The 22,754-nt window shown below is 41.3% G+C and overlaps 1 protein-coding gene and 1 long non-coding RNA gene across 3 annotated transcripts in view; one reads left to right on the top strand and one right to left on the bottom strand.

The window, feature by feature from the left end:
* LOC113904366 overlaps positions 1-1,961 on the bottom strand; it is a 41,845-nt gene extending 39,884 nt beyond the window's left edge. Inside the window, exon 1 of the long non-coding RNA XR_003514496.1 lies at positions 1,881-1,961. This is a non-coding gene — a long non-coding RNA (uncharacterized LOC113904366). The remainder of the gene's footprint in view (positions 1-1,880) is intronic.
* GRHL2 (grainyhead like transcription factor 2) overlaps positions 557-22,754 on the top strand; it is a 172,675-nt gene continuing 150,477 nt past the window's right edge. For both annotated transcript variants that reach the window (XM_027561417.1, XM_027561416.1), the window contains exon 1: positions 557-2,022. In XM_027561417.1, coding sequence (XP_027417218.1) covers positions 2,003-2,022 — 20 coding nt within the window. In that variant the 5' untranslated portion in view covers positions 557-2,002. The remainder of the gene's footprint in view (positions 2,023-22,754) is intronic.

Raw genomic sequence — 22,754 nt, 5'->3', positions numbered from 1 at the left:
TAAAAATTTGTTTTAAAAATAAGAAAACAAGCGTAGTACAGTAGGTGGTTCTGTTGTGACTAGTATTTGCACACTCACTGACTATTTGCTGTGCCTAAGCTGTGAAAGAGATACATTGGAAGAATGGTGGAAGATGAAACTGGACAGGGTTTGAAAGAGCTAAGTCCTTATCTAAGGCAACAGGTGGTCAAAGCACCTGTTATCAAAATTGATAAATCAAGGGATAGCTGCGTAAATTACTAGAAATAGGAAGGTAATGACAGAATAGACAGCTAAAAGTGGAATTTGGTAGCCTCTAGACAGGAGGTTAAGAAGGTACATGAAAGTAGGTATTGCATTACCTTAAAGTATTGTATTATCTTAAAAATGATAGTGTGCATGCTTATATTGTATTTAAAAAGAAAAAAATCCTGAAATTCATTTGTTGAGAATGAAACATGGAGCTGCCAAATCTTGCCTCATAATGTCATGTGCAGGAAATATATGATCCATACAGATTAAAATGGGAGTTGTTTCATCTCTGCCAACGTAGTAATAACTCGAAATAAATTATGATAAAATTTTCATGCCCTCTTTATTTCTACAATTAATATGCATGGGCTAGATTACTGTCAGAATTTACACAAGTACTCATTGGAAGAATTGGTTATAAATTACAGTTTTGCAAATTCGCTGCTCTCAACCAGGGGCAACAAAACTGCAAAAAGTCAGTTTCATCCTGAATTGTTTCCGTAGCAACCATGTTAAGCTGGAAGGATAAAGCACCTTTGTAGCTGCTGCTTCTATTGAATTACAATGTAAATGTTGATGCCTGCCTGGAAACGTCAAATGACAATAGGTTTATGGAAGGGATTCAGTCGTTTGCAGCTCTGCAATCCTGGGCTGCAGAATTGAGATGGAAGAGGTGCGCTTGAGCCCTTTGAGTGTCTGTTCAACCAAATTTCTTCATCCCATCAAAATCAGCCACTCCCTACCCGCCGAGGTCAAGAAAGGATGCTGCTGCTGCTGTTCAGTCGCTAAGTCGTGTCTGCTTATCTATTTATAAGTCTAGCCCTCTACCGTATCTTTTACACATTGGGACATGACATGTTGTTTGTTGTGGATAAGAATGTTAAAAATGCAATTACGTAACAGACTTGGCGATCTTTGCGCTTTTCGCCCCCTCGGAGCACAACGTAAACTTCAGTCCCGTATTCTTCTGACACCGTCCAACACTGTCCTCTTAATGCGGGTATTAAAAGCCTCGTGGTTGTGCTGCGCATTTGATTCCGGTTGGCTTGGGACACCTGAGTTCAGCTCTCCTTAGTCCTTCCGTTCGACCCACAATGCCTAGTGGTTGCAGGTGTTGTTGTTTTTTTTTCCTGGTTAACTTCTCTCCTTCAAAGTCCCCCAACCCCTCACCCCAGGCCGGTCCCCGGGAAGAAGGGAAACGTAGCACGAAGTCTGCTCCAAGCACCGACCCTCAGCTCCCACGGCTCGCCGCTGGGCTGCAAGCGTGCCGCCGCTCCACTCAGGTAAACTTCGGAGTGAGTTACCTGCACTTGGAGAAGGGCCTTACCTGAGCGCGCCTCTGCCAATGGCAGCTCACCTGAGGGAGCCCCGCAGCCAATCACCGCGCAGCTCGTCCCTCGGGCTCGTACCCTTTAGTGAAAGAATTCAGCTCCTTGCGAGAAAGTTACCTGTGGCCGCCCAAGTCCGCCACTTTCTGCTCTGTGGCTGCCCATTGCCACGATTCGGGAGGGACTCCGCGCCGCCCGGCCGCCTCCGAGCTCGGGCCCCATGTGAGGGGGCCCCCCCCTTATCCCACCTTTCCGGCTAGGTGAGGGCGCGAGCGGGCGAGCGAGCGAGAGTGGTGAGGGGGGACGGAAAAGCAGAATTACCTGTAGCTCTTGTTCTGCCATCTCGGGCGCTCTCACACACCTTCACCTGCACAGACTTGAAAGTCCAGTTTCACCAGAGGCTGAGGCTCCAGGAAAAGGGGAGCGAGTTCATTGGATCAAACATGTCACAAGAGTCGGACAAGTAAGTGGATCACACGCGCCGGCTGCTGCTACTACCACTTTGGGCTGATGGCAACTGGTTTGTTGTTTTTTTTTTTTTTAAGTTGCTATTGTTGGTTTTTTTTTTTTTCTTTCTTTTTCTTTTTGGTGTATCCAGACTTTTCCAGATTATGTTTCTACCCTGGTTAAGGGGAGAAACCCTGAAAGAATGTGAATGTTTAATATCCCCTTTGGGCCTTGATAGTAAAAGTAGGTTTTCCTCTTTCCTTCCTCCCTTTACGAATGATCTCAGCCCCGGTCTCCCAGGACGAATCCTTGGATATTGGCAGAGGTTTCGGTAGAAGAGGGCGGGAGGCCTCTTATTCCCCCTCTCTTTTAGTTGCTCCCACCGCTTCGGGCTCCGAGGGCCATTTGGAAAATTCAGCTGCGTTCCTTCGATTTGCCCAAAGGGCCTGCTGGAAAAGCGGGTCTTGGCGGCTTTTGTGTGAGAGCAACAAAGAGCCTTTATCCTGAAAGCAGAAACGGCCATCTTCCCGCACCGGGCCGGACGATGTGCGTGTGTGCGCCCCCGACGGGAGGCCAGGCGCCGGCCGGCCGGGGTCTCGGGGGCCAGAGGCGCCGAACCCACCCCCGTCCCCGGGCCTCCCCGCCCCTCCTGCCCGCCCCCGCATTGTTTGGTCACCTTACGCAGGTGCCAGAGGACGGGGGCCTTTCGGAAATGAGGGGGATCGATTTGAGGCCAGAGTTTGTGCCACGGTTGGGCGCGAAGGGGCGCGTGCGACTTAGGGAGTCACCCCAGCGTCCGGCCGGCCTCCGCCGCCCCGACGGCCCGGGCGCCGCGCGCTGGAGCCCGCCACCTCGGGCGTGGCTAGCGGGACGGCGCGAGTGCGCCTGGCCTCCCCGGGGGAATGTCGCCTGAAAAGGCGGGGAGCCCGGCTTCCCGCGCCTCCTAAGGCCAGCCGGGGGGCGCGTCCGCCCCGTCCGGGACTGGAACAGGAGACGCGCCGGGGCACGGCGGCGGGAGCCGCGGGGCGCCGGGCCCCGGTCCAGTCTCGTCCGGGCGGCCTCCCAGCAGGCCTGGCCCCCGCCTCCGGGCCGGCTTTGTGCAGGCTGGGGGAGGTGGGGCCGAGGGCGGGAGCGAGGGGGAGCCGGAGGTGGGTCCCGCGGCCTTCCCTGGGATTCGGTGGCGACACTCCCTTCCCCCTCCTGTCGGGCGCGTCCCCGGCTGGGAACGGGCTGCGTCCTATTGGAGTGCGTAGGGGCCACCTTCCCGCCTTGCCCGGTAGCTTGATCTCGGCGCTGTGGCCACCCCAAGGAGACCTTTCTCAGGGCGCCTCTCCTGGCCAGGTGGCCCTGGACCTTCTCGGATTGAGGGACCTTGAGGCGGGGGAGCGCGAATGCCCCGCGGACCTATCGAGGGATGGAGGGGACTGTCCCTAAAGTTAAGCCCCGGGTAGGGTAGGCGTAGTTAACATCACAGGCTAGCATATTTTAACAAAATTAGGTATTAGTACCACTTTACTCATTAGTGAAAAATTAGCTGCTGCGACTATATACACCTGAGGGATGGACCTGGTTGCAAACGACGAGAAGAGGGCGGGAGAAGGGTAGGACTGGGAAAGTGATTGAGTGTATCCTTGTTTCTTCCCCCTAAATTCTCTCTAACCTTTAAGAACTCACTACTCCGAGTTTGAAAACTTCAGTAACCAAAAGCCGAGATGGCAGCAGGGTTGGTTGTTGTTTTTTTTTTTTTTTTGGTTTGTTTTCATCTTGTCAAAAATGGTCGCAAATCTAGTGAATAAGACTTACTGTAATTCCTTAATTAAATCATATAACGTTGGTCGCACCCCTTCGTTTTGTGATACAACGGGACTCGAATTTAGGGTGAAATCAGATGGGCTTATATTTTAGCCGGTTGTACTTAGCACCAATGAAGATAATTTATTTAGTATTGAAGATAAGTTCTAATATAGTCAATAACGTTGTGTTAACTTTGGTGAGGAACAGTAACTGCATTTATTGTGCGGATAATGTCCACAGGCTTCCCAGGTGGCTCAGTGGTAGAGTCCGGGTGCCAATGCAAGAGACTCAGGAGACATGGGTTCAATCCCTAGGTAGGGAAGACCTTCTGAAGCAGGAAATGGCAACCCGCTTCAATTTTCTTGCCTGTAAAATTCTATGGACAGAGGAGCCTGATGGGTAGGCTCCACAGCCCATGGAGTGGCAAAGATACAACTTAGCCACTGAGTGTGCAGTATATAGACATCAAATCACTGTGTTGTGTGCTTGCAACTAATACCATATTGACTGTGAATTATATGTCAATTAAAAATAAATTTGAAGAAATAATAAGTTCAGAACACTAGCAATCTAGTTCACTGTGATACATTACCATATTTCTATGGATAAAACTAGGGTTATGTATACTTATATTTAATGAAAGTAACTTTAATCTAGTCATGGTTTCCAAGACTTCATTTTGTTTCCGGGGAAAAGAAATACTAACAATACCCCAAAGAGATTGTTGAACCCCATTCGCCTCTCTTTGCTGGGACTATGGAGAAATGCTTGACATTAAAAAATGACTTTTGGATCGTTTTTGCAGATTCTAGCCTGGTTTTCTTAATGTTAATATTCTAATGGAGGGCTGTCAGGATGGGTCCAGGTTTTTATGAGCTTGAAGCTTATGCAATTGTGTGTGTTAGGTGGAGTAGGGGTGAGATCTCAAAAGAAAAAAAAAAAACAAAACCCACACACATGAGCCTGTTTTCTGGCGTTTCCTGCCAGAATAAATGGGGATCCTGAAGCTTGAACTTGATCAGCTTCATGGTAAATCTGTGTAGGAGGCCTGTCTGTATTTTCTGGAACTAACCTAAAAGAATACACACAGGATTTTTTTTTCCTTTCTATAAACCCATCAAAGAGTAGGTAAGCTTTTGGATAGCACAGGAAGATAATTCCAGTCAGCAAGTCTGGACTGAAGTAGCATCATCTTTTTTATAGCTGTGAACTTTTCAGATGCAAACGATCTACTTTTTATGTTCTGCAATGTTGATGCTATCGCTATTTAAAACAAAGTATTTTTAGGACAGTTTGTACATATTTAAAATTTTTCTACTCCCCCTTTCTAACATTTTATGACGATTTATGGTCTTTGTCAACAAGCATGTATGTTCTAGCAGCAGAGTGATGGATTTAGAAACTCTTATATTACTGCCAAAATATTCAGAATATATATGATTTATTTGAAACCCACAGGTGTTTTTCATTACCTATATGTGTTTTCTGATTACTTACCATTTGCAACACATTCAGATAAGTATATAGGAGAATAAAAAGATACATAATGTGGGCTATGTCCTCAAGGGACTTTCACAATCCAGCAGAAGATGAGACTTGAACAGATATTATAAAAGTCCCCCTTTTCTCTACCCACCCTACTTTAGCCTTAGGGCAATTACCTTCAGTCATTTGGTGCATTTTATCTAGGGAGTCCAGCCATAATTCTATAAAGAAAAATAAACAAATTTATAGATGCCTTATGTGGGTGGGTAATCTTTCAATTAATGGGGTGAAACATTTTAATTAATCTTTCTACCTAGATAGCATATTGAAAAGCAGAGACATTACTTTGCCAACAAAGATCTGTCTAGTCAAGGCTATGGTTTTTCCAGTGGTCATGTATGGATGTGAGAGTTGGACTGTGAAGAAAGCTGAGCGCCAAAGAATTGATGCTTTTGAACTGTGATGTTGGAGAAGACTCTTGAGAGTCCCTTGGACTGCAAGGAGATCCAACCAGTCCGTTCTGAAGGAGATCAACCCTGGGATTTCTTTGGAAGGAATGATGCTAAAGCTGAAACTCCAGTACTTGGCCACCTCATTCGAAGAGTTGACTCATCGGAAAAGACTCTGATGCTGGGAGGGATTGGGGGCAGGAGGAGAAGGGGACGACAGAGGATGAGATGGCTGGATGGCATCACTGACTCGATGGACATGAGTCTGAGTGAACTCCAGGAGTTGGTGATGGACGGGGAGGCCTGGTGTGCTGTGATTCATGGGGTTGCAAAGAGTCGGACACGACTGAGCGACTGAACTGACTGACTGACTGACTGTTTGGTTTTATAAATGTATATGTTTCTATTTGGCTATAGACTTTTTTTTTTGACCATGCCACAGGGCTTGCAGGATCTTAGTTCCCTGACTAGGGATAGAACCTGGGCAAGGGCAGTGACAATGCAGAGTCCTAATCACTGCATTTCGAGGGAATTCCCTAAAATATCTTTTAAAATCACAAACACCAAGTTAACCATATCTTCCTCAAAGCACTAAAAATACCCATTCATTTATTCAAAAAATATATCTTGAGTGCCACTATATACTGAACAATGCCATTGATCCTGGCATTGAGATTCATTAGCAAATAGAACAAACTCCCTGCCATCATGGTGCTAGCATTGTAGTGCCAGGAAACAGAGGAAATCTATAAAGAAGTAAATATATAACAATTTAGATGATGATTAATGCTACAAAGGAAAGCAAAGCAGGCTAAAGGGATTGCAAATAATGGGAATTATGTTACATAAGGTGGTCAGGGATGGCCTTTCTGATGAGATGACTTTTGATCAGATGGCTGAAGTGAGGGCTCAAGCACTGAAGATACTTGGGATAAGAGTGTTATAGGCAGATGGGAGAGTAAGTGCAAAGGCCATGAGGTAGGAGAGTGCTTAGCATATTCTAGGATCAGAAAGGAGCCCAGTGTGGGTGAATCAGAGATGTAGACAGACAGCGGTCCCATTAAGTAAACTAACATAATCAACTCCCTACTTAATAGTCCAGACACTTGTACACTCAAAACCAGACAACATTATACTTATAAATGTCAAGTCAAGAGGGTAGTAAATAAAGAATTAGCCAATAGCGTCAGTCTTGTTTCTTTCCTCAGATATCACTAGTTTAATGGCTAGAGTCCGGTGTTCATCTTCCCTGCAATGGATTAAATCCTGCATATGTCTTAATTTAGGGATGAAAAAAATGTACACATTCTGGATGACCCCGGGGAATTAGAACTGAAGGAGAGGGACCTGCATGGTATTGCTCTGACATTCCTGTCTAAACCTCTTATTTTAAGCTGCCACTCTTCCTGGCTATCTCAACCCTAAATTGTGTATGTGTGTTAGTCATTTACTTGTGTCCAACTCTTTGTGACCCTCTGGACTGTAGCCTGCCAGGCTCCTCTGTCCGTGGGATTCTCCAGGCAAGAGTACTGGAGTGGATTGCCATTTCCTTCTCAAGGGAATCTTCCTGAGCCATGGACTGAACCCTGGTCTCCTGCATTGCAGGCAGATTCTTTACCATCTGTGCTATAGAGGAGTCTCAACCCTAAATTAACCTCCAGCAAAATAAGGCTTACCCTTTCTCTTGCCATCATTCAATTTCTGCAAACCTGCATCTGTCAGAAAACAGACTGGTCCACTGTGTTCTGAAGTGAGACACTGAAAACAGTGTGCTTTCCTTAGTTTTGCATCTTCAGTGAAATAAACCAATATACAGGCAAAATTAACCTACCTGAAAAATAAGGAACTGCTAGACAATAATACACGGAGAAGGCAATGGCACCCCACTCCAGTACTCTTGCCTGGAAAATCCCATGGACGGAGGAGCCTGGTAGGCTGCAGTCCATGGGGTCGCTAAGAGTCGGACACGACTGAGTGACTTCACTTTCACTTTTCACTGTTCTGCATTGGAGAAGGAAATGGCAACCCACTCCAGTGTTCTTGCCTGGAGAATCCCGGGGATGGGGGAGCCTGGTGGGCTGCCGTCTATGGGGTCGCACAGAGTCGGACACGACTGAAGCGACTTAGCTACAGCAGCAGCAGCAGCAGACAATAATACGAAAGTCTAGATTGATTGGGGAAAAAAGGTTGAAGATAATCATGTATGTGCTTAGTAATAGGAATGTCCGTAGGAATTCTTTAAATCACTGCAAACTCATCTGATTACAAAAATATCACCTGAGGCACTTGGTAAAACTACATTCCATGTGCCCCACCCCAGAGCTGTGGGGAGAGGGGCCAGGGCATCTACATTGGATTATTTAACAAACTAATGCTTTAAGTGAATAATAAATTCAATTCACAAGCAACTTTTCAGGTGTATATTTGCTTATGTGAAATGAAGTCTGTGGGCTTTGTTTTACCTTCAGTATTACTGCTTCTAAATGATTAGCTTCTAACATTTTAACTTGGGTTTAAGAGTTTTTTGGAGAAGGAAATGGCAACCCACTCCAGTATTCTTGCCTGGAAAATCGCATGGCCAGAGGAGCCTGTGTAGGCTACAGTCCATGGGGTCGCAGAGTTGGACATGACTGACTGACTTCTCTTTCTTTCTCTTTTCTAAGAGTTCTTCGTTAAGAGTTCTTAGGCCTTCTCTCAATGTCATTTACTTTCATTGTTTTGCTGAACTGTCCCTTCTGGAAGAATGGGACCCTTTTGACAGGTCATACATTTCCAGATCTGCTAAACACCTTATTTGGAGTGATGTCACCCCACGGGGGCTTCTGCCAGGCCCAGAGCTAAAAGGTCAAGCTCAGATTATAGGCTGGATCTCACTCACTAGGGAGCTGAGTTGGAGTTAGAAGGCCAACCTCATTCTTCCATAGTTTCACATTACAGCATAAAATTGGTGTTCATTTTTCTGGGCACAGTTATTTCGTTAAAATTAGGTTCTGTTTTATAGCACAAAGTCAAAGATAACAAGTTCTGATCTGTATGATCTGATGTTGGTCCTTGGTGAAATATTTAATGGGATGGTGGTTGCAGTTTCATTTCTAGGGCTGCTTTAAGTATTTAAGTAGGCTTCTTTAAGATGGTAGCTTTAAGTATTACCTTGATAAGATGGCACTAGGCCCTCTGTTGATCTGTAATTAGATCCTATTTTAAACTGACTGCAGAGACTAGGTCACTCAAATGCACCCAGTGCCATCTGATTTAAAGGAGGATTAAAAGTCAGTGCTAGAGCAGTGCTGAAGAGCTGTATCTAGCAGTTTGTACTATATTCTGCAAAATCAAAAAGAGAATTTAGACATATAGCCAAGTAAGTCAAACATACATAGAAACATTTATGCAAAAACACGATCAAAGAACCCCACGAAGTATTTGTTTAAAATCTATAGATACTTTAAACAAGATTATTATTTTGATGTTAGGTTATTAAAACTGGTTGTTAAAAAGTCTTAGGTAACTCAAACAAATGCTTTGGTTCCTCTCTGTGACTTTGATACAACTAGGCATACATTTCAGGTTAAAAAAAAAACAATTTGGTTAAATAGTATTTTCCCTCTTATTTCATCCTGAGTCTGACACAGTATTTTTTCCCCCATTTTTCCCTCCTTCTCTCCCTTCCTTCGCTTCTTGGTCTATCTCCTGATGCCACTTTCCTGATTTTTTTTTTCCTTCTATATTACTTGATAGGAATTTACACACGCATATCTTCTGTGCAGAGAGATAAATATGAATCTGATTTTAGACGTTCCTTTAGTCAGTGAACTTTGATGTGTTCTTTTAGCCTTGTAACCATCAGCAGACCATCCCTGTTACCTGAGCCAAGAGTTAAGATGATGGCTGTAGATGATGCCACCCTATCTAGTTCAAGTCAACTGAGTTTAACCTTGGGAAATGTTTACTTTTAACTTCTTCTTAGTTTAAGGCAAGCCTTGCCCTAGAGTCCTCACTCATGATCCCTGCCATTCACTTTGGGGTGTGTACACTCTTCCTTTTCAAAAGGTATTCAAGGATTCCTGCTCAATTATAAAAACATTAGGTCTAAGCTGAAATAGGGTAGTGATTGGTTTGGCAAACGTGTCCAGGAAAAATTCCTTAGCGAGCAGCAACAGGCTGAATAGGAATTTCTGCTTCGGGCCACGAGGATGAGTGGGTTGCTTAGTAACAACAACATATACCTAGGAGTCCCTCAGACAGCTTCACAAGTCTTCAAATTTAGGCCTCCAAAATTGAGGTTCATTCTACCCTCCATGTGCCCTGTGTATTTCCATCCACTAAAGTAGTCCTTGGTTCCATTTTATTTATTTATCCGTCCATCCATCCATCCTATATTCATCCATCACCAGAAAATTACATTTTGTGCCATGTCTTTTAATGGTCTATGGTAAAAAGGACTGGACTATAAAGGGGCAGGTTGGATAGAAACAGAAAGTACTACCTTGGGGATTTACCCCCACATCCCACCCCCGTTTATATTGGGAAGAGAATTAACTGTTTTAGCTTGATGTATTCTGGGGAATAACGGGATTAAAGTAATATTTTTAAAAACAGCATATTTTGATTTGTTACTTAAAATACCCACCAAACAAACATTTTTTGAGTGCTTTGGAAGGCACTAAAAAAGCTGGTGCATTTCAGCGGATTTTGATGTACATTTTGACAATGTGTCGGGGTTATGGAGATTGACCATGTATTTGAAACGGACATTCAGCAGAAAACCATCACTGCCTGTGGCGATAAAGAGCCTTTATTTTACTTTGTAATGAACAGGGCAGTGAACTTTGTGGGGTGCACTTTTAAAGTGATCTGACTTCACATTCACTCCCAAGGAAATGCTTCCTTTACAAGTGTGAATGCAGATACCCTCCGGAGCAGAAAAGGAAAGCGAGATTCGCCTGTTGCTTCTTTTTATTTTGGTGCCCGCCTTTCTTCCCAACGCTGAATGTATATGTATAACAACCCTCCTCTCCCAGAGTCTCTTTTTTTAAGACTCCTGAGTTTAGATCAAGATTTTAGAAAAGGGGGAAAGGTTGAAGTGAAGGGGAGAAGAATGGAGAAAAGAGAGAAAGAAAAAAGGAACGGAAAGAAACTGCGCTTCAGCCGCTATTGAGCTGCAGGCTTTTCTCAGGCTTTTTCAGTAGATGAGAGAGTTGCTTGGCTCAGCCTGCAGAGCTGGGGTCTAGGAGAAGATGACCAAGTGCTGTTTGTCTTCCCGGGCAACTGATTCTTACTTGACGCCTTGAATCTGAGATCTAGGATGAACCTTCCAGATCTTATAAGTGAACCTTCCAGACCTTCTAGGATGAACCTTCCAGGTCTATGAGTACCCAAGTGTAGGATCTGGAGCCAAAAGTTTGGTTTGGAGATAAAAATGCCTTAATTCTTTCTTGAGTGTTGCACACCAGTGTTGTATGAATTGAAAATCTGAGGTTTTGATTAAAAAATACACTGCTTTTTATGGGTAGGGAGATTGAGAACAGGGGAGGCATTGCCTATTTGCTTCTTAAAATATGAACATGACTGTAGGAAATACCTGGTTAAGATTTCGACAGTGTTTCCGCTAGAACACTTTCCTTCCCACACTCACCCCAAATCATTGGTTTTGGTTCTCAGTTCAGTGAGCCTCAGAAAATAACTGCTTTCTGTACTTCTTGGATCTAACTTTTCAAAGAAGCAAGGAACAAAGGTAGCTTTAGCCTCTTTCCTGTATTGCCAGTAAGATAATTAACATAAGATCAGAGGGTTCTTCTTTCATTATTTTTCACCTGTAAAATGAAGTTGAACTAAATGATCTCTGAGGATAATCACTTACTCCAACATTCTGCGAGTTTCATTTTTTCCCTTCCAGAGGGGTCTGGGCTGCTGGCAGCTCACAGAAAGATGATGTTAACAAGATAGGAGAGGACCCAGCACAGTGGGACCTGCTTCTGTTCCCATGCCCTCCCCCACTCAATCATTTTATTTTAGCAAAATAAAAGGTGGTTTAAGATGACAAACAGACTTCTGGCAGTCAGGAGAAATTCAGAGGGCCACGCGGAATTCAGCAGGGCAGCTAGGCTGTGAGATCAATGGTTTACCGAGTGGATCCCTGAACAGCCTCACTGGTCTGGTAGATAAAGGTACAGGAGAATCAGATAAAAAGCGCTGGTAGTTTCTCGAAGAACTCTCTTGCCAGAGAGCGCCCAGGAAGTGGTGTATTCTGCGCAGGCTCGTGGAGTGAGAGGTAATGTTGGAATGCACGGGACACTGAATAAAATTTAGTAAATTGCAAACAGCAGCAAAAAGGACAAAGGATTCTCCTCTTTGCTCTTCCTGCCCTTTCCTCTCCTCCCCATATTCCTCCTCCCTCACCCCTCCTCCCCCTTCTCCCCCCCAACTTCCTGATTCCTCCTCCTCTTAATAAGACATAATTCAGGGAAACCCATTGTCAACCAGATTGCCAAACCAGTGGTTTGATAAGAGTTCAGAAGAGGTATTAAATAATATAAGGACAAGAATAGCACCTGCAGTTTCTCCTCGATTATAAGACAATATATTATTTCACTCCAGGGCACACAAATGACTATTCGTTTAGGTCAGGAATAAAATCTCCTTTTCTGGTATTCTGTTGTGTTCTAAGATTTAAAAGTCTCTGAAGTTCGTTTTCTCTGAAGCCAGTATTGGTACCTAGACAAAATGGACTATAGGCCCTGGAAGGTTCTCAGGGTGGGGGACTTCTGATAGGTTATAAAGCCCTGTAAATACATGTATGCTTCTTGTGCAGACCACGGTTTTTAGCTGCTTTGGCATCTTGGTGGCTAGTTTTAAAACTATGTCTATCTTATACATAGTTTTGAAAGCATTTTTCAAAAGGACACATGTCACAATGGAAATATGGTCCCTAACCATGAGTAGACAGTTCACAAAAGCTACAAGTAGTTAATAAGCAGATGAAATACTATTTAGTTTATTAATAATCCAAGAAGTACAGATGATAAAACAGGGAAGCTCGAGGTTTCCCTGTCAAATGGGCCAACATTAACAAAATTGGGTTTGAGTAAAATACATTTCTAGGAGGATTATAAATTATTACAAACTTTCTGGAAGACAGTTTGGTTAAAGTGGTTGAAATGGGCCTATCTTTTGACATCTGAACTTCAGTTTTAGGGCTTTATTTTAAAGAAGTAATCAAAGATATTAATTGTAGAAATATTTAAAAAGAAATATTTTCCTGAAAAATCAGGAAAGCTCTAAGAGTCCAGCTACAGAAGATTGGTTTAAATCCTCTGGTAAATCACTGTTCAGTGAGATGATGGAGAACTCTGCAAGCATTATAAATCATATTATGGAAAAATATTTAATAACAGGAAAAAAAATGTCATGGTGTATTATGTTAGAATGTTTACAGGGATAGAAAACAAAAAACTATAGTAATACAACCACAATAGGTTAACAGTAGTTTGCTCTCTGCATGGAGAAATTACAGACACTTCCGTGTCTTATTTGTGCTTCTCTGTACTTTTCTAGTTTGCAGAAGTGAGCTTGTACTGTTTTTGTAATTAAAGAGAACGATTTAAAGGTTCTTTCTAAAGAATAGTCATTTGGCCATGCAGATGTGTAAAAATAGCACACACGTACCCTAAATAAAAGGGAGAGAGAGTCAGCTTGCTTAGTTGTTCCAGGTAGAATTCATCCGCTCCCTCCCTCCTATCCAAGCATGCCATTCTACTCATCACTGCTGGAACACCACGTGTGTCTTTTGCACTATGCCTCACTCACCTGGACACTTTTGGGTTGGTCTCAACAACTCTGTCTCTTTGGGTTGGCCCAGTTATCAAGTCCAACTATTTTTCAAAACAGCACAAATAGGTGTGGGAGTTTCCAACCTCTGTGTAACTTGGAGCTGGGGGGGTCGAGGGTGACTAAGTCGAAGAGAAACGTTTTCACCTACTCAGTAGGCTGCCTGCGCGCCTGCGCAGTTTCCCTTGGAGAAAATTCTCTGTAGGCGGGGCTGCCTTCCAGGCCTTCTCAGACCTCACCTGAGTGCGTGTTCTTGGGAGCGACTCGGTGGTGGGTCCAGTTGTGTTTAATCTTTTGCAGGAATAAAGAGAACCTGGAATATGACTGCCTTTGAAACAAAAGGTAGATGTAGGCACGGTTGAGTTTTTATTAATTTTTTTTTTTAACAGCTACTTATTTTTTCCATAACATAGACTTGCTTTTTCCCTGGAGGGCCCAGCCTGTGACTCATCTACCTGCTTCTACAAGCTGGTTCATAGATCATGCCAGACGCGAGCTGGAGTCTGTTAGTTAAGCTGTGGAGAGATTGCATCACTGGATTTCCTGCAGGCGTCTTTCAGGGTGGTTTTGTCGCAAATGTGAAGTTATTTACTTAACATGTCCAAGGAGCATCCACAGTAGGGAACAAAAAGTACACGAGGTGAACTTGAGGGAGAAAGTGGCCTCACAGAATCACTCAAGTTGCCAAAAATGTGTCAGGAAAAAAGCAGGGGTGGTGGGGTGGTGGTGGGGAGTGGGGGTTGGAGAGGGTGAGGTTTAAAAAAAAAATGTTAAGAAACGTTGCCTTTGTGAACAAAACCTAAGCAACGTTAGCTTGTGGGAATCAACATGGTTTTATGACACAGGAACTCTAAGATATATACTTCTTGGTTGTGGATTCCACAGAGAAATATGCAGTTGTTCCTTTCTCTCCCACCCCAGCCTGGCTTCCCCTTGCCCGTACTTTTCTTCTCGTATTGCAGAAATTCATCAGGTCTTAAATACTATACCTTACATTTTCAAAAATCGTATCTTCTTTGGACGTTGGAAGTCTAAAGGTGCACATCCTTGTAGGTCTTGTGAGGGGAGATAAAGAAAGGCTACTTTTTTATCCTGTGTTTATCTTCAGTTTTCAGTAAACATCGTAAAAGGTGTGGTTTGTATTCAGCCACACAAAACCACAAATTTGCTTGTTGAGCTTGCCCACAAATCTTGGGACACAGTTCATTTATCATTTCTAGTATCCTGAAGTTGAATTGACCAGTGGTTGTAGCTGTTTCTCTTCTCTTTTCCTCATTTAAATGACCCACACACATGCTACTTTTTGATTTCCTGGTCCTTCTTAAACAATAAAATGCCTGTGTGGTCAATACCGAGGACACATTTAATTGCAAATTGGGAGTTTTCCTCTTGCAGCATAACCCATGGTTAGCCAGGTGAACTGAATTGAACAAGCTATGCTGAGCTTTCAGGACTAACCAGATTTTACTATTTTTGTGCTAGATATTCCTGGAATATGGAAGACATTATAATGTTTTTATGGTTCTCAGACTTCTTTTTTATTGTACTTAGTATTTGATGGATTATTTTTTAAATCACTGTTTGAAGCATTTCTGAATGGCCTACCTCACTGCTTTCAATGCTATGGTGCGGGCTGACTTTTGCTGCAACTATTTTATGGTACAGTTTTGTATTTGTAGTGTGTTTTCTTTTTAAAGCATCATATCTTGAGGCCTTTTTTTATGATTATGAAGATAATATAAGTTCACAAGTAAAAAAAACTGAAAACTAGAGAAAGATATAGAGAAGAGAAGCCACTTATAATTCCTGGGCCCTGACACTTCATATGGGATTCCCTAGCAGCTCTGTGGTAAAGAATCTGCCTGCCAGTCTGAGGTTGACGAGTTGTGGGTTTGATTCCTGGATTGGGAAGATCCCTTGGAGAAGGAAATGGCAACCCACTCCATTATTCTTGCCTGGGAAATCCCATGGTCAGAGAAGCCTGGCAGGCTACAGTCCATGGGGTTGCAAGAGTCAGACACGACTTAGCGACTAAACAACAGCAACACGTCATATATTTTCTTGCAGTATCTAACAAGTGCATGCACATGCTGCTGCTGAGGCTGCTGCTAAGTCGCTTCAGTCGTGTCTGACTCTGTGCAACCCCATGGACTGCAGCCTACCAGGCTTCTCTGTCCATGGGATTCTCCAGGCAAGAACACTGGAGTGGGTTGCCCTTTCCTTCTCCAATGCATGAAAGTGAAAAGTGAAAGTGAAGACGCTCAGTCGTATCTGACTCTTAGTGACCCCATGGACTGCAGCCTACCAGGCTTCTCCGTCCATGGGATTTTCCAGGCAAGAGTACTGGAGTGGGATGCCATTGCCTTCTCCCACATGCACATGAATATGATTATAAAAGTATACAAATTATGATCTCCCATTTTTATATCATTCATGCTGTTCTGAATTTTCTACTCAACGCTATAATTATTGGTGTTTTATTAGTCTCTGAAGTATTCTTCTATATATCACTTAAAGATGAAATTTATCATCTCATTTTTTAATATTTAGGTTGTTTTGCTTTTTCATTATTATAAATCATGATTGTATATAAATCTTTGTATCTCTGGTTATTACTTTAGAATAGTCTTCCGAGAGTACAAGAACAAAAGATAAAACATTTTTAGGTTCTTGATTCATACTTTGAAAATGACTAGTAGATAGGTTGTAAACATTTATGTTTTCTGCCAACAGTGTTTGAGTGTGTCTTTCTCACATCTTGTCACCAGTATATGATAATTATAATTTTTTTTGGTCAACTTGAAAAGCAAAAAAAAGGTACAGTTTTGTTTTAGATTGCAGTCTCACAATTAATGAGGTTAAACGTTTTCTCAGATGTTTGTTGATCATTTAAATTTCTTCTTTTACCAAAGTTCCTGCTCTTGCCCTGGCTGCTTACTACATATGGGTGTTTTGTTGTGTCCTGGTTGAGGAGACCTTGGGGCTGAGAGTCAGCTATGCTTCCCCTTGGCTGCTGCCCAGGGAAAATAGTGCCTTCCTACATCTGTACAAATGCACCATATGCATTAGAAGTGGGCTGTTCTTAATTTTCACTTTTTTTTTTTTTAAATTGGGATGCTGATATTTTTATGACTGATTTGTGAGAGCTTTTTTGTTGTTGTTTAGTCACTAAGTCGTGTCCACCCAGGGATGGACTGTAGCCCATCAGGCTCCACTGTCCATGGATTGTCCAGGCAAGAAAACTGGAGTGGGTTGCCATTTCCTTCTCAGGAGATCTTCCCCACCCAGTGATCGAACCCTTGATTGTTGCATTGCCAGGCGGGTTCCTTATCATTGAGCCACTTTTACACACCTAAAATGATTAACTCTTTCGTCAAAATTCTGCTTATAATTTTCTCAAATTTTTGATTATCATTTAATTTCACGATTTAAAAAATGTTTGAAGCTTTAAATTTTTTTAATGTCAAATATATTATTCTTGTTTTTTCAAATATATTATCTTATGTGTGAGAGTGCTTTCAGGGCTTTTAAATGTAGAGAGTTTGAGATCAACATTTATGGATTTAGCTCATTAAATTTTTTTCTTTTATTTTAGCCTTATTTTTAAGGTTCTTTAAAAGACCCTTTAAAGATGATTAATTCATACTTAATTTTCGAAAACATTAGCGAATGCAACTACTCTCCAAACTACCACTCAAAGATGTTAATAGTAACATTGCTAACAATTTGATGTCTATATTTTCACTTTTTTTCTGTGTCTGTACATACTGTGTATACAGAAGTGAGAGTAATGTATTTATATACTGTTCCCATGGATGGGGGAGCCTGGTGGGCTGCAGTCCATGGGGTCACTAAGAGTTGGACATGACTGAGCGGTTTCACTTTCACTTTCCACTTTCATGCATTGGAGAAGGAAATGGCAACCCACTCCAGTGTTCTTGGCTGGAGAATCCCATGGACGGAGAAGCCTGGTAGGCTGCAGTCCATGAGGTTGCACAGAGTCAGACACGACTGAAGCGACTTAGTAGTAGTAGTAGTAACTTAATTTTTAAGTTAATATTGATCACAAAGAGCTTTTCATGGTGGTAAATATTTTTAATGGCCCCGAGTTTTACATTGAATGGAAATGTCCAGATTGATTTAACGAGTTCCCTGTTGAATATTTAAATTTTTCATGTTTTTACTGTTAAAGTCAATATTTGGATGACATATCTAAATCCTAACATACTTCTTAGTTGTGTCTTTGTAATACATTCCAATGAATAGACATCCCTAATCAAAAGGCTTCCTCTTTTTAAAATTATCTGGTTCGTATTTCCAAATTTCCACCCCCAAATCCTCTCTTCATTAACACTCCCATAAACAATGTATTTGAAGGAGGATTTCACCTCCCTTCTCCAAAAATTCATAGTATCCTCTTTATTTTTTAAATTGAAGTATAGTTGATTTGCACTGTTGTATTAGTTTCAAGTGTACAGCAGAATGATTCAGTTATATATATACTTTTTTTTTAAAGACTCTTTTTCTGTAGAGGTTGTTACCAAATATTGAGTGTAGTTCCCTATGCTCTATACTAGGTCCTTGTTGGTTATCTATTTGGAGTGTGTTTATGTTCTTCTTTTTAGTTTTTGCCAGTTTGATAGGTCAAATGGTAACTCGTTTTGAATTTACTTCCCATTTACTTAAATTGTATTTTCTATTTCAGTTGAACATTATATATTTTTTAATATATATATATAGTATTTTGATATCTTAAAAGCTCTTCTTGAGGTTTATAGAGTTCAATGTTAGTAAAAAGAGTTTATCAACAAGAGGCCCAGCCATGGTCTCTTCTCTTGGTACAAGTCATTGGTTCTGAGAACTGTCCTTAGTTCACAGCTTCCATCCTTTGCCAGTGAGAGCAGTGACCCAGGCCTTCACTCAAGCGCCCTAATCAAAGGCCACAAGTTCATGGAACTTACCCATCCAAATACTGACATGAAAAATTCAAGTGTTCAACAAGGAACTGGTTAAATTAAGCTGGATTCCATTCAATGTAAAACTCCGGTATGTCCAAGCTGCCTGGTGATGACTAAACTCAGGATGAATACGTCCAAACGGCAAATGAGTGGTCACCGCACACATCTGTTCCACTTCTTTACTGAGTGCCTACAGGCCCAGTACAGAGCCGGCCGGGCACCATGCCAGCCACAGAGACCACAAAGATTAGACAGACTACTAGTTTAAGGTTTGAGAGCCTTAAACAATATAATTAGGTAAAACACAATTGACTTTTGAAAATGCACGCCTATCTTTCATTTCTGAGGTAATTAGTTGTGGGAGAAATAGAGGCAGGCAGGTCCAAAATAAGACAAAATCCTGTGAGTCTTCAAATTTTCTGCTTTATGTTCATTTGAAAAAATCTGCCACTGGTTTTCATTTCTCAGGTTTGGTCAGGCTTGCATCCATTTCCTCTCTCCCCCCACCACCCCCACTCCTTTTTTGGTCTGTTATTAGCGGTTAAGAAACACTGGTCATTTATCTAAATAGTAGGACTATTTAAAGTGGTGTTACTTTTCAAAGATAAATCTTCAGCACTCTGTAATTAAACTTTGTATTAAAAACTTTTCTAGAGCTATGGGTTCAAACATCTGTTTATATTCCTTCTCATATATATATATTGCTTGTAGCATTAAAAGGTAACATCTGTGGAAACTGGCAATTTATGAAAAGTAATTTGGTACTTTTCTAAACTGAGATATAAAATTAAAACATCTAGGACAATTAGAAATTTATTTTAAAAATGTTGGTGACATTAGAGCCAGCTGCATTAATCAGGAACTTATTATCTGGTCTGTGAATTATCCAGGCTGTTTTCTTCAGTCTTTCTCTTACGGTTAACCTTTTAGATATATAGTTTTTTTTTCCTCTCTACAGATCTAACAGAGAGGGCATGAAGAGGAAAATCCAACTTAATTAGTTTGACTACTGATTAAAAGGAAAAAAAAGTAATTCCAGTAGAAGTTTGAACTCATTATTTTAAATAAATTCTTGGATTATCTAAAATTTCATGTGATACATGTTACACCTTCTCCCGTTTTTTCAAATGTTTTTGAAGCTGTAAATTTAAGGATTGTTTGATTAGAAATTCCAGAATTTGCAAGCTGTAAATAATGGCCTTTCCTTATGAAACCTAAAAAGCACAATGTCAATGAAGGGGAATTTTTAAGTAATTGGTCATATTGCATATTTTTCTCTTTTCCCAAATGAATTTTATAATATTAATATTTGGTCATGATTTTACGATGTTTTTCTAAGTAATTGAATAGCTGCTGAGCATGATGTGCTGTGGATTTACTATCACTGACTTCCATTTAGGTTTCATGTAGTTGGTTGCCATAGTTTTCACTATTATAAAATCATACTTGAAAGAATTTTTTAATCTTTTGGCTGCGCAGCATGCGGGATCTTTGTTCCCCAGTCAGGGATCAAACCCACGCCCCCTGCATTGGCAGCATGGAGTCTTAACCACTGGACCACCAGGGAAGTCCCTAAATCATACTTTCTTAAAAATCTTCAAACTTAAAACCTTTCAAGGTTTTAGAGTTTCTACAAGTGGAAATTTCTGGATTGAAAGTCACAAATATTAAGAAAATTTTGTTAAATAGTAGCTGTAAATTTATGGAGAAAAAGAATAAACACCTCTTTTATAATTCTTTGTCTTCTATTATTTTCAAAAGAATTTTGACAGTTTACTGGAGAGCCTTCTAGATGTGTTTCTAGGTATTATATCCCATATGAATGTGTATGTAGTTGAGAATTTAAAAAATTTCACAGATTATTTTATATATCGTGTTTTATGATTTTGATTGTTCTATGCAGGTAATACCAAATCATCTTTTTGGTTGCACAGTATTCCACAGTATGAATATACAGTGACTAAAGGATATCTTTATAGAAGTGGAACTTCTGGGGCAAAGATTTTGTATATTGAAATCTTAGATTGTTCTCCAAAAATGCTACTTTTATTTATACTCCAATCAATACTGTTAGCATATGCTTATTTCTGCCAACCCTCAGTCAATGATTTTATCAGTCTACCAAGTTTTTGCCTAGGTGAAAAATTATTCACATAATTTACATTTCTAGAATTCTTTCCACATATTTAAAAGCTGCTTGTATTTTTCCACCGTGTGGACTGTAAATGTTCTTTGTCTATTTCTCTGTTTTGTTGTTGGCCTTTTAATTTATTTATGAAAATATTTGTTTTTCGCTGTGCTAGGTCTTTGTTGCTGCACGGGCTTTTCTCTAGTGGCAGTGGGTCGTGGCTACTCTCTGGTTGCCTGAGGGTTTCTCACTGTGGTGGCTTCTCTTGTTGAGGAGCATAGGCTCTAGGAAGTGCAAGCTTCAGTAGTTGCAGCACATCGTAGCTGTGGCTCCCGGGCTCTAGGGCACAGGCTTAATAGCTGTGGTGCAGGAGCTTAGTTGCTCTGCAGCATGTACGGTCCTACCAGACCAAGGATCGAACCCATGTCTCCTGCATTGGCAGGCGGCTTCTTTGCCACTGAGCCACCTGGGAAGTCTCCATTGTTGGCCTTTTTAAAGAGAAGTTTTATTGAAGTATAATTAACACACAAAGAATTGCATATATTTAATGTGTGCAGAGAGTTTGTACTTAGGCAAACACCTGTGATTCTATCATCACGATCAAGATAATAGACATGTTCAGCACCTCCCAGAGTTTCCTGGTATATCCGTGCGTGTGTGTATGTGTGTGTTAAGAATACTTAGCGTGATATTTACCTTCTTAGCAAATTTTGAAATGTATAATACTATATTAACTGCAGGCACTCTGTCGTACAGCAGGTCTCCAGAACTTATTCATCTACCATAACTGAGAGTTTAAACCCACTGTATAACAGCTCCTCATTTCACTCTGCAGTTGCTGGCAACCACTATTGAATGCTCTCCTGTGTGAATCAGTTTGACTACTTCAAATACCTCATAGAAGTGGAGTCCTGTGGTATTTGTCCTTCTGCATCTGGCCTTTTTCACTTAACATAATGTCCTCCAGATTCATCCACGTTATTGAAATTGGCAGAATTTCCTTTTTAAAGGCTGAATAATATTCCACATTATGTTATCTATTCATCTGTCAATGGACACTTGGGCTGTTTCCATATCCTGGCTATTGTAAATAGTGCTGCAGTGGACACGGGAGTGCAGATATCCTTTTAGGATCCTGATTTCTATTCTTTTGGTCACTCAGAAGTGGAGTTGCTAGATCATGTGGTGTTCTTGGTCTTTCCTTGATGATTTTTAAGAGATGCGGTTGTACTGAGAGATTAATTAGCCTGTTGTCTACCAGTTTGTTGTCATTTGACTATGCTGTATTTTTGCTCTGTAGAGGTTTTAGAAATTTAGGTAGCTAAATTCATCTGTTTTCTTAAATGGCTTCTAGGTTTTCTATCTTACTAAGGAAGGCTTTCTCTGTTCTAAAGTTACAAACAACCCCTACCCCAATATTGTGTGTTAGTCGCTTAGTGGTGTCTGACTCTTTGTGACGCCATGGACTGTAGCCTGCCAGGCTCCTCTGTCCATGGAATTCTCCAGGCAAGAATACTGGAGTGGGTTGCCATTTCCTCCTCCAGGGAATCTTCCCGACCCATGGATCAAACCTGAGTCTCCTGCATTGCAGGCAGATGCTTTACTGTCTGAGCTACTAGGGAAGCCCCTTTTCCAGACCCCAATATTAACTTCTCTCAAATTGTATTCTTTCTATGACTTAAGAGTTCACATTGCCATTGAAAACTTTGATCCATCTGGAATTTATTTGATGAATAAATGAGGTAGGCTCCTTAATTATTTTTTTTAGATGGTTCCCCTATTTTGTCCATAGTGTTTATTGAATAATACTGTTCCTACTATAATAATATTTCTTGCACTTATTTGAAATCCAACCCATATCATATATTAAATATCTGTGTATATTTGGGACTATTTCCTAACTCTTCATTACATTACATTGATCTACCTATTTATGTTTCAAAAGCAGCTATCTACCTAACTTATTTATTTATCTTTATAAAATGTTTTCATATCTGAAAGTGCTATGCCATTTCATTACTCTTCTTTTAAAGAATATTACTGGTTATTTTTCCTTTTTTTAAAGTATACATTTTAGAATCAGCTTCTGTAGTTCTTAAGAAATCCTGAT

The sequence above is a fragment of the Bos indicus x Bos taurus genome, chromosome 14, assembly GCF_003369695.1.
Source record: "Bos indicus x Bos taurus breed Angus x Brahman F1 hybrid chromosome 14, Bos_hybrid_MaternalHap_v2.0, whole genome shotgun sequence".
Taxonomy (NCBI): Eukaryota; Metazoa; Chordata; class Mammalia; order Artiodactyla; family Bovidae; genus Bos; species Bos indicus x Bos taurus.
Note: the sequence above shows the minus strand (reverse complement) of the source record. Positions and strands in the feature narration are given on the sequence as shown.